We start from the raw sequence: 12,715 nt of genomic DNA, 5'->3' as shown, positions 1-12,715 counted from the left end.
AATTTACAATGTTTAATGGATTTGATATCAGGCATCCCAAACATGGCAAATGTAGAGATTGACAAAATTTACTTACTGTTTCAAACTGTTATTTAATTTTTTACTCTCCCCAAAAAAGATTATTATTATTATTATTCTCTATTTTTATTTATCAGATTGTATTGTATCTTGTTACGCTGAGCTAGTTACACTGAGATTTAAAAAATTATGAACAGTTGATAAAAATAATAAATTGTGCATGAAAACTAACTTCAATATACAGACTGAAATAGCATGTACTTCCTCTTACAGTATATTGAATTATGTATTAGTTTACATGTAAGTGGATATAACACAACTGTTGGAGGTTCCTCCTAAAATAATTTTTTTGGCTTTAAAAGCTCTATCCAGAAGCCTGCAGCATTTAATAAAAGGTTCCAAGTGAAATGCTTTTAGTTGAAGTTTTAATCTTCCAAAGAACTCTCTACAACGTTTTATACACAGTTCTAAAATCCCTTTAGGAAGCTAAAACTCTTCCAAGGGCCCCTGAGGAAACACCTACTTAATGGGAAATAAATCCCAAGACATAAATGTGTAATTGTGTACTAAATGCAACTTCTAGCATTGAGACTTATGACTTACATCATTTCGATTTCAAACCAGCAATAAATTATAAGACCATTCAAAGCCCCACCTGGGGTTCTACCCAGACTGTGCATGATTAAGCTGCTATATATCAGTATACCAGACAAGTGCAAGCCCAGGCATCAGGCCACACACTCGTAGCAAGCTTGAAATCTCTTAACTTGCACAATCTGGATAAACAGTTAATAACCAATAACCAGTGCCAGCAGTGTGGACACTCAAAGGGAGGCTGACTGGCAGGCAGATGAGGGACATTAACCAGAGATTTCTTCACTTCTGTTTAGCCACTCTGTCCCAAGATACTTCCACAAAGTTACGAAAGTGAGATGATAGTGAGTGCAGGATGTCCACAGGGACAGCCAGAGCAGTGGATATGTGTGTGTGTGTGTGTGTGTGTGCGTGCATATGTGCATGTGTGTGTTGGTTGATTTGAGGACAAAATGTTTGGGGGCACAAGTCCAGCTGAGAGACAGCATGCACGTGGTTGCCCTGGCCTAATCACGGGCCATGGACATGACTGTCCAGCTGAAACAGTGTGTGGTGGTGTGTGTAACGCCTGTGCATGCGCAGGGGAGTAGATGGGAGTGTGTGTGTGTGTGCGTGCAAGTGACCAGACAGTGTATGTGCCTGTTTCTGTTGTCTCTGGGGGTGAATTACATTTGAACCTAAAACTGATGCATCTGCACACAATATGCACGTAATCATTTACTTCTTCCAAGCATTCGAACTAACATGGAATTATTTCCTAACATTATTACAGCCAATTACTGTGTAATAAACAAAACATTTTTTCTTGTGCAAATGGAAATGTTTGGATCTCAGAGCAAGTCTCACCTTGCAACCCTCACAGGCATGAACGCCATAGTGATATCCCGAGGCTCGGTCTGCACATACGCGACACTCCAGGTTTAGAGAAGCAGAGTTAAACTCCTCCTGTCCTGCTACAGCACCACACACACCTGAAGATGGACTTGATGCTGGGGTCAGAGCATCTATTGACGTGCAAGCACGCACACACACACACACACACACAAAAATCAAATCAGTTTACTCACATTAGATTTAGTACACTTTGCTTTGTATCATATAGTAACAAATAATACACTCAAAACACATTTCCGTCATTTGTAATGTTCTACTGCTTGCATAGTAATGCTACGTTCACACACACACGACTCACAGAGAAAAGCCAACAGAGATCGTTGGACACTTCCACATGACATGAGTGACAGTTGGCGACTAGATAGGTGATGGGTGGGTGTGTCCAGTGACCTGACACAATCAGAAAAAGCTGAACTATGCAAATATGGAGCGACTTGTTGCAGCGACGAACAAAAGGTGTGAAGACAGTAAAGCACACGTGATCTGTGGCAAAGAGCACACACTGCTTCTTCTTCATCTCATATGATATGATGCAGATAAACACTGCTGAGTTTAATACACAAAACACCAAATCTCCCTGCAGAATGTGAGATTTCAGCAACAAGAAAACTGATTTGTTGTTAAGTGGAATGCAGGTTAGATAAATTTATTACTATGGCAACCGGTAGTAGGAATGTCTCCTGGCGACTTCATAGTCCAGCGACTGGCAACATGCAGAAAGAAAGTCACTGTATTTGTAAAAGTAGCTTTAGAGTAAAGGAGACACATGGACTCCAAGTTTGTTTCAATGCCACACATGTTCAGGGTGTCTTGCATCAAAATGGCTTAATGTTGCAAATAATACTCTGTGACGTAAGAAAAAAACCCAGAAATATACTGGATTTTGGAAAGAGAATACAGAGCTTGAAAACATCTCCTAGCTTGTTGTTTCCAGAAAAGTAAACGTACGGGTTTTTTCATGCTACGTTATGGCTTTTTGAGGGCCAGATGTATGAAACTAAACACCAGCATGAACCGTGATACTGCATTATTGTATCATAATTTTTTAAAGAATCATTTAGCATTTAATAAACAGACGACAGTAAAACAAACAAAAAAAACAAAAACAACACACTAGATTATGCTGCAATAAACTAAACCTGTTTGGCAGCGTTTCCTTATTGTTGTACATCAATAAGAATGAATATTATTCCTCTTCCCATTTCCAATATTATAACTCTCTCTCTCTCAGGTTGGCTGGGTGCCGCACACACCCTGCTTCTTAGTTAAATGTTTGCCTTGCAACCTGTGATTTATTCATTTTTTTTTGTGTCCTTTGCATAACTGTCTTTACCGCATGTCACAGTCGCGCCTATCAGCTCTAACACGTGCACCATGTCCTGAACTGAAAACCTTTTTATTTATTTTTTTTCATTAAGAGTGTGTAGGAGAGAGACATCGATATCGACTGATATTTACTCAAGATATTCCAACACTTCTCTGGTGTCATGCAGCTGAAGTTATTTTGAATGTGAATTTATACTTGGAGACGATTCTGCAGACACTGTAGACACTTTTAAGCTACAAGCCACTGAAATACAAGAAAGATTTAATTTTCTATGTTTCTACGTTCATGACAAGCAACTGCTAGTTTTAGCCAAGCTTTCCTTATGATTAGGAGCAAGGACAAAGGTCAAGCATGTAACCGAGTGCAAAGATAATGCTACTGTGTAATGTTTAGCTGCATTAAATAAAATAAATATTGACCACACTGATTTCTATTCTTTTGACAAAGTGAAGAAAGGAAGGCATCAATTTCATATTTGTTCAAAACAGCTACATTTATTCTTTTGGGTTGATAATCATATCCACATGAGACATCTCATACTGTATTGCAGGCACCATTGTTCTTTTTTTTGAGTAACAATAGATGAGAATGCCATCCAGTTGGTCAATATGAGACGGACATAACGTCATGGTTCCACTGCTAGTTTCCTACCTGGCACGGTGGAGCTCTCGGAGCTGGAGCACAGGCCGGATGAGTGGTACTCGGACACATCTAGGTTGCTGAGTGCCTCTTCATTGATGGACTCTGAGATGTCTTGTAGGTCTCCTGCACCAACAAAGTCCCTATAGAGTGGGATGTTCAGCATAGAGTCCTCCAGAGGAGACGGAGGACTGTAGGGACTCTCCATGTCTACCATGTCGATGGTGGACCGGGTCTGAAGCCAACTCACACATCAGCCTGCACACAGTAACAGAGGTGGTTGGTCAACTTCATTCAAAGGTTATGAAACCAAACAGATTGCAGGACTACTACAGATTTAAATCACACTTATAAATGTTCATATTATCGCGTACAGTATAGAAGCGGGCGATAATGTTTCTTCAGCGTGACCTCGGTTAGCATAAAAGAAATCTGATTTATCTAAGCGTTCACTCGAACTCCTTAGCAAATCTGTACTAAGAAAATTCATTAATCAGGACAAGGTTTAAAACCGATGACCAGTTTAACCTTGTCAGGGGTTGAGATTTGTCTTTTATTTCCAGCCTTATCTGTATTCAACTTGGGATGCGAGCACTCAAAATATCCTTACCCAAGTGTCTGTGTTGTGTCTGTCTGATGGAGAAGTTAAGCAGACAAGCGAAACGGGGCCAAGGCTGTCGATATTTAACGTGCACTTAAAGCAGAATGCATGGGTCTCTATAGGTCAGGATAAGCCAAGTTGCATTTAACGCTGAAGTTGATTTACATCTGGCAGCCACACTATTTACACACTGCTGAGGCAAATGCACACTACGCTTTAGAATGTGCTATGCTATTAAAAAAGTGCCAACAAAAAGATCATAAAGAGTTCATGCGTGGAGTAGTGGGCCATTAGAAGTTCAGCACTCAGAGCAAGAGAGGCTGTGTAGAGGGTATATGTTGAAAAATAAGGAAATTTAGACTCAAGCCTTGTCAAATAAACTGGTTATTGAATTTGTCAAATAAAACTGCTTATTGAATTTGTTAGTTTATTACGTCCAGAAAGTCAGATGGAATAAGACAGAAGGGGAGTTTGAATGAATGAAAGCACAGAAAAACAAGAGGAGGAGGCTGAGGATCACTAGCTGAGACAACAGAGCTTTGTCTGTCACAGGGCAAAGCGACCGAGTTACCGAGTGACCGAGTGGGAGACGACCCTGTGAACTAGGGACGCACAATGTCATCAACTCACTCAGCAATGACACAACAAGGGTGTCCTCAACAACGGGCAAGAAAAATGAGATATGTGTCCTGGTCAGGGTCACAGTATCCAGAGTCTAGTCTGGGAGAACACCTACAGATAATTTATCAGTCCACCAGTCACCCATGTGGACACGTAGAGAATATAAAAGCTCCACACAGGGAGTAACCCGAGCTCAGGATTTGAACTCAGGACCTCGGAGCTGCGAGAGGTCAACATGTATTGCATAATAGTGACTTTGTTTTATCTTGTACTGGCCCCATGTTTCTGTCTACTGTACATAATGTGTAGGGATAGGGAATTGTTTATAGGCTCGATTGTTTATAGTCTTCTTTACACCAATGCATATAATTAACATTACATTTACATTATAATGCAAAGCCACAAAGCCTCCTGGATACAGAGCACAGTATTTCATTCAGTCTCTCTCAGTGATGCATGTGGTGCATTATTTTAAACCTATTATCTTAATTGGACTTTAGACACTGATAGCATATCTGTCTACACAAAAGGCGCACAGTATATCCACCCACAACTAAAACGTAATTAAGTTTAGTGAGTTCAAATGCATTTGTAAATATTCATTATATGTCCAGAAATATTGAATACAGTTTTTAAGAGAAAACGTTTCTGGTTAACTAAATCAGAAAGTCTTCACCACGGCTTGGGATGTAAAAGTTTCCTCACACATGTTAATTGTGCAACATTACAGAATAAAGGACACGCTAAAATTCCAATGCTGTGAGACGTTACTGAATTATTAACATGCAAGGAGGAGAATGCTGTGCATACTGTACACATGACCATGAAACCAGGACCCAGAAACGTCTTCTTGCATTAAAGCTGGGTTTCTCCCCAACAGTGCTCTTGTACTTGTCCTAATGGTCATTTTAAATAACTGACCATTTCAGTATTCCAAGGTTTGCCTAAGAGCCAAACATTTCCATATGAGGGTTACTGTAGTTATATTCTACTCTTTCACTGCCTGAACAGGGATTTAAGATAGAGACAAATAAATGTATATTTGCAGGGTGTTTTCTCTGAGGGTCTGAAGGACTGCTTTTTAAAAGCAGAGACTACAGTTCCAGCACCCATTTAAAACCTTTGTTCAATGTCAACAGCAAACTGTGTGAGGTGACAATCCAGCTATCTTTTTTCCAGCCAACTGGTCATGTGAGTGCAAAGTTTAGGGAACTGCTTTGTCATGCGGTACAATGTTGTATTTTAAAAGGGAGAAGTCCCCTGACCCATGACGTCTCATTCTAAACACATTCACTGCTGTGATATGTTACTTATTGCAATTAAGTGGCTAGGATGGTGATATAAAAATAGATATACATACAGCACCTCATAAACTGTAGAGGATAAGGTTTTGAATCTAATGTGACTTAACATTTAATATAATGGAATTTCCACCTGTGTTGTTTGTGACTGTGTTCAGCATTGAATGTCTTTGTTTTGTGGTAAATGGCTCACATGAAAGTAGACACTCAGGATTTTGGGAAATTAAGAAGTTACCTAGCCTACTAGGGGCAATATATTTATAACATGTTTATAGAAACGTTACAATTGAACAAAAACCTTTTTTTTTTTGGTAAGAAAATTCTGATTTAAAACTCCTTTTTTCTCACTGAGATGCATCTAAAATTTGCAGCAAGAAAATAAGTCATTTGTTTATACTGACTGTCTGATAAGTGCATTTCCATTCTGCCAATGTACTGGTAAAAATGGTTAATTTAAATCTTACGCATAACAGTCTAGACCAAGCTGGTCCAGTCTCAAAAGTGCAATAAAGCACAATATTTTTTAACATCTGTGTTATCTGGAATTTTCTCTTAATCATCTCCGTTTTCTTCTTCTGCTTGTCATGTGGATTGGAGAGACCCACAGTGTCTCACATGACGCTTGATTTCTGCACTGGTGCCAGGATGTGTGAGTGAAATGAGAACCATGGTAGCTGTGGATATTGTTTGGCACTGATTTTTAATGCATACAAGTACAGAATAACCAAAATGAATCTTCTGATCAATGAGTAACTGGTTCGCAATGATAACCATGTTATATATACTGTAGGTTAACTGCACTCAGCCCAAGTCAATGATACTGTACACTGCCACACATTTGATTCATGGCCCATGATTGCAGCAACAGAATCTAACAACAGTTACTCTTCAATATACCACTTCATCCAGTTTGTAAGAAACAAAAAATCGTAGAGATCCTAGAGATTTTAGTTTAATATTACAGTGTATGTGTTAGTGCCAAAAATATTAAACAAAGTTATCAAATTCACAAAGAGCCTCCTGGTGGTCCAGCGGCAGGATCCCGTGCTCTCATTTCCACAGCCCGGGTTCGAGAGTTAACTCTCAGTGCCGGTCTCAGGCCAGGATTAAATAGGAGGGCTGCGTCAGGAAGCACATCCGGCGTGTGCCAAATCAAAACATGCGGACCAAACGATCTGCTGTGGTGACCCCAAACAGGCAGCAGCCGAAAGAACAACATCAAATTCACAGATTTTCCTATAGACTTTGTATCTGAACGTTGCAGATTTGCTTTTAAAACCTTTCACAGCTTCAGGAATATTCAACACCACAAAGAGAACCCATTCATGTGCTAGAATCGAAGAGTGTGATCTCCAAAGGTCCCGAGAACAAATTCTCCTTCACTGTTGCATGACAGGTGAACATGTAGATACAGTAAGCTGTTGATAGAACAATCACTTCACCCATCCGCTAAAGTCTACTGTTTCTAGTCTAGTATTTATTTGACGTGTTTGTTAAAATGCAACATGCTCCAATTGGTTCATAATGTTCTTGTACTTTTATCCGATTTTCACCACCTTCTGCACTACACACACCAACCGAGCATGCGGCTTCGCTGGAACTATTATTACTAGCCATTTTAAAATGCTTAAACTGATGATAGATTGTTTTGTGCAAAGCAAAATCGTTAAATGTTAAAGAATTCAACTGGCTTATAGGAAAATAATGAAAGACCAGGTGATGTGATTTGTTGCGACAAAGACGTTTCATATATTCCAGTAAAAACAGGTCTTAAAGAGCTTTATTTGTTATTTGCAAATGAGATTTTTTATTATTTAATGAATGTCATACATTTTATCGATTTACACGTTACTATTATTACTTAAGTAATATCAGCTTTAAACCTTCATTCCTTCAACCAGATTTTTTTCTCTTTCTTGAAAAAGAATGCAGCTTGTCTTGTTTTCCTGGAAATCTCAACTGCCCTGTCATGCGAGGGAAAAAGCAAAGGAACAACTTTACACTGGAGACTTCTTCCAAAATGCTAAACAAGTATCTGCTTCCCCTAAGCTTCACCACAGCAACAACTACATAAATTCTTCTTGGAGAAATCATACAAGTCCCTGTGTATTTCGCATAATACAGCACGTTAATATACATCTCTGATCTGGCACTACTGCTATAGCAAATGAATCAACACCTTCTGACCAATCAGAAACAAGAATACAAGAGCACTATTGAAAAAAAAGGGACACTAGACCTCAAGGAATGATGTGAGGAAAATGTACCAAAGCTAAAGGCAATAAAAAAACTCATCCATAGCTTGTTAAGTGGGATTTTGTTCATACTTGTGCCTTTATTCTTTAGCATATGCAGTATCTCCTGACATGAGACAGACATACTCAGGATCAAATAGCTTCTCGTGTATAATCACAGCCATGGGACTAGTTTTGGTGCAGGTTTCAACACACGGCACTGCTGGGTGGAGACTGAAAGCAGCCTGTGGCTAGTAAACCAATGACAGTACAAGGTCTTCATAAACAATCACAGTAAGCCACTATACAGTATAAACACTCACATTTAGGCTTTCATGTGGAAAAAGAAATTCAAAATATCTGAAAGAGGTAAAATAAGACATTAGAAATGGTAGCTGTATTTAATGTCCTTCCTCTGAAGGACATCGCTGTTATTTCGCACACACCAGAGTTTATTTTACACCTTGTTAGTCAGTCAGCCAAATTAAAAAACAAAAGCTACCAAACCAGAAAAGCTTTTTTTACACTGCGTCCTGTTTTACCTGGCAAAGACACCAAAAAAAAAGTGCTGAAACAGTGGGTGTGCTCCCTCATTTGATTTTTCATTTGTATTCATCTGGTTTTATGGTAAAACCTACAACAAGGCCAGACTGTGGTGGCAAATGCTACAGATGGCTGGACAGCTGTAAGGGTCCTGTTACATTTTCCAGTGCGCTGTTTTAAGGGGAGGGCTCGTCATAATCTAGTGCTGTGGACATCACTAATACACTCGAAAGCTTCTTAGCTATGGCACATGAGGACACTTGGCTGTAATCTTTCAGGCCACAGTTTAGGAATACTAGTATGCTAGGACTCGGTATAAATACATCTGTTTTTGGTATAGTTATCTATATATTATGTTTTGTTAATTGTTAGGAAAAAAAATCTTTTCTCTCTTGTGAGTGAGGAGACCGGCATTATTATTGTTCGTCTGTTTGTGCAGAGTGTAAGAGAGAGAGAGAGAGATTTTTCACCATCCATAGCTCACTTATAGTGATTTACAACTCCACCGTCCTCGGGGGTAACGGCTTAACGTTCTCTATACTCCATTACACGTGATTCATTAGCTAATTTTTAAACGCCTAATGAGTGTGTTAAGGTACGAAGAACACTCAGATATTATATCCCAACTCCAAACGCTTTTAAATAGTAACTCGGAATATTTCGAGAGCGGCCACAGACACGTTAGCATGATTGATGACTAACGTCACCAGAAAACCCAGCTTGCTGAAATTAATTACACGGAGCAAACACCCAAGCGCAATTTGCTACCATAAACTTCACTTACTTGCGTGATGAGATGTGAGCTCAATAACACAAGAGTATGCAAACAAAGGAGGGCACACACATGCACACTTATCCATGGGTTTGTAAGTAAAGCCACTATCCATATAGAAACAAATATGTATGTTGACATGCAGAAACAGATAAGCAGAGGGGACTGTTAGCAGAACCAGAAAGTCCTGTTTGGGGGGAAAAAAAGAACCTAAAGAACAAGTAGGTAGCATAGTACATTGAAAGAGAGTGAGAGCGAAGAGCGGGGCCTGAGTAGACAGCTCAGATTCCAAACTAAAGCGCTCTTTCTCACGCCTGCCAGAGCAAAGTCTCACAAAGCACGAAAGAATCAAAGAAACTGAAAGAGAGAGAGAGAAACTGTCTCAGGGTCAGGGATAGAGAGAGAGAGAGAGAGAGAAACCAAGAGAGAGAGATGCAAGAAAATCGAGCAAGATGCAGTAAGCCATTGCACACTGCTGCAAAGCGCTAAACTCAGTGACATGTTCAGACCTGAGCAAACAGGAGATGCTAAAAAAAGTCAATTCAAACTGCAGAACAGGACTTTCTGGAAAATCGATTTGCTTATTTATTTGTCACAGTAGACTAGTCTCCAGTATTACTTTCTTATATCACTTTACACTTATGGTATAAATAGCTTGTGCATGTATTATGCATTATATATATAGAAAGAGAGTATTTGTAACTAACTGATCCAAAAGAAGACTGAAGTAAGACCCAGAGAGATAAATGAAAAGCAACTGAGTCTTCTGCATGCACCATGAAAGCTCTGAGCAATGCAGGTCTGTTCAGGCTATTTACTCAGCAGGACCCCACTAAGAAAAATGACAGTCTGCTTCATGTCCAGTCTGCTTTAACAACCGTCCTTGACAGTCCTCTATTTACACTACTTCACTTCACTCCAGCAGGAACAGCAGAGACAGATCCTGTCCAACTCATCCCAACCAGAATCCTGTCCAACTCATCCCTTCTATACTTACGTAGAAGTATACAGGCAAAGTCAGAAGCTTTCACTGCAAATAACAAACTCATAATACATCAAATTTGCTTCTTGTTAGAAATGGCATAACAATGTTTTGCTTACGTTTTGTTATATGCTGAATTTAGGTAACAATAAGGATGTTTTATCTATGCACTTTAAAATAAAGTTTTTTTTCTTATTTAAAATGTGAAACAAATAGAAAGTCCTTATTGAAACGTAAACAAATTTGTGAAATAGACAGATAACGTGTGAAGTTCACGCCAGCTCGAGTACACACTGTCTTTAAAGCAAAAATAAATAAAAATAAATAAATAAAATAAAATCTGAAATTGTTTTCTATTGTGAAGATTCTACTTTTTATTCAAGTTGTTGTGAATAAAATAATTATTATGCAATGAAAACTGTTGTATTAAATTAGAAAATACAAGCCTCTAATGCTCTCAGAGATTTGGACCCCGCTGCATACAACTTTAATAAGAATGGAGCTGGGGCTGTTAAAGTGCATTGAGTGCATCTGCAATAGAGCAAGGAGTTGCACTGGGAAACAGTCTCCCGGGTTCTTCAATCAACACCCTGTTTCATATTAACTACCTTTTAAAGCATAATCACAACTGGTCCAAGACATTGCCTGTCTGCCACTGTGGTTAATAAACAGAATATCCTCCATGCTTAATAAAATAGGGGAAAAAAAAACAATATCAGTTTCATATCCAAACACTAAAGTAACCGTGACTTCTCCGTCAGTCTGAAGTAAATCAATAATCAAGTGCTATAATTTGGGGTTAAAGTCTAACATATCCCTTGCTTTGATACTGCTGCTATATATCAGTTCTCACTATTATCTGGCAAAAAGCTGTAGGTTAGAGATGAGCGTTGGCAGAGCGCAATTTTTCTTCCATCAACTACCTTTTAATAATCCTCAGGTGACTGCATAAATTAAAAGCTCCTTATATACTATTAGCATAATTATCTGCCTCTAATTAACCCAGAATGCATTAGCAAAACTAATGCACGATAAAACAGAAGGCTGATACTGTACATAGTAGGTCAGTCCTTTCGAAAACCGCCGACTTGCAATTTTCTTATGCAATCTTCAACCAGACTGCAGACTGGAAGCTGATGTGTCTTCTTCTTTCTACTGTCCTTGCTTGAAAGAGATGAGACACCTAGCCTAGTTGGTTTGTTAGGATCCTTTTAAAAAGTAAAAACACCTCCTTATTTCCACAACAAGGACCATGACTCCGGGCGGTGAATCCAAGCAGATGTGAATGTGTGATAAGAGGATGTGCAGGAAAGGAGTGCTGGAGCAGCAATCACAGCGCCTCTGGGGTTATGTAATGAGACTTGAAGAGTGGTCTCAGGTGTTAGTGTGGGATAAAACTCGTACAAAATGTACTGGGGAGGAGAAAAAAGCCCATTCATGTGGTTTAAGCAGAGGCTTTAGTAAACAGCCTTACAGAAGAGTAGACTGCAGTGATGCCAGGATAGAGGACTGGCATGTTTGCATTCGAAAGTTTGCATTCTCTGTTGCATAAGGTTGTGGAAGTATAAATAAAGTCGACATCATCAACAACACACACAAAAGAATTTTTTTTTTTGTATTATTGTGTCACACTGACTGAGTGATGATTCCCAGACTGGTTTGTTTAGTAGTGTGTTAGTTAGTACGCAGCTCTTATCACTACAGGCCTACTCCTACTACACTACAGCACTGTAAATAAACCGAGTAGCTCTGAATTAAAAGACGTATACCTGGAGTTGCGGGGCGTCCATAGTGCGGGAGTTCTCGGCAGGTTAGAGAAAGGGCTCCATGCGGAGAACCAGACAAACGTGTGTCTCTCCTTCCACGCGTCCTTGTTTGTCCGCCGCTGTCAAACTCTCTCCCACTCCCCGCCGCCTGCCGAGCGAAACCCGAACGAACGCCCGGAAGTCGCGTCACGAAAGGCAGCGCGCGCCGTCGCCGTGGAAACGCTTGAGCACGTCCCGTCCCCCCCTCCCAGACACACCTATGGTCTGGGCCAATAGGAATGCAGGATGAGGGGCGAGCACACACAACGCCCCCGAGATTGGGCTTCCATTATCCGGACATGGAGGATGGAGTGAAATACAAAGATAGTGTCGTTTAAACTCACTGTTGAGCATGAACACCATTAAAAACAAAAAAAGGCAAAA

At 39.7% G+C, this 12,715-nt stretch overlaps 1 protein-coding gene across 1 annotated transcript in view; it reads right to left on the bottom strand.

Moving 5' to 3' along the window:
- pparab (peroxisome proliferator-activated receptor alpha b) overlaps window positions 1-12,473 on the bottom strand; it is a 29,821-nt gene extending 17,348 nt beyond the window's left edge. The window contains exons 1-3 of the mRNA XM_058408305.1: window positions 12,296-12,473; window positions 3,485-3,730; window positions 1,459-1,616 (exon numbers count right to left, since the gene is read on the bottom strand). Of these exons, the coding sequence (XP_058264288.1) occupies window positions 1,459-1,616; window positions 3,485-3,689 (363 nt within the window). The 5' untranslated portion in view covers window positions 3,690-3,730; window positions 12,296-12,473. The remainder of the gene's footprint in view (window positions 1-1,458; window positions 1,617-3,484; window positions 3,731-12,295) is intronic.
- Between the last annotated feature and the right edge of the window lie 242 nt (window positions 12,474-12,715).

This window comes from Hemibagrus wyckioides, linkage group LG14 (genome assembly GCF_019097595.1).
Source record: "Hemibagrus wyckioides isolate EC202008001 linkage group LG14, SWU_Hwy_1.0, whole genome shotgun sequence".
NCBI classification, from domain to species: Eukaryota; Metazoa; Chordata; class Actinopteri; order Siluriformes; family Bagridae; genus Hemibagrus; species Hemibagrus wyckioides.
Note: the sequence above shows the minus strand (reverse complement) of the source record. Positions and strands in the feature narration are given on the sequence as shown.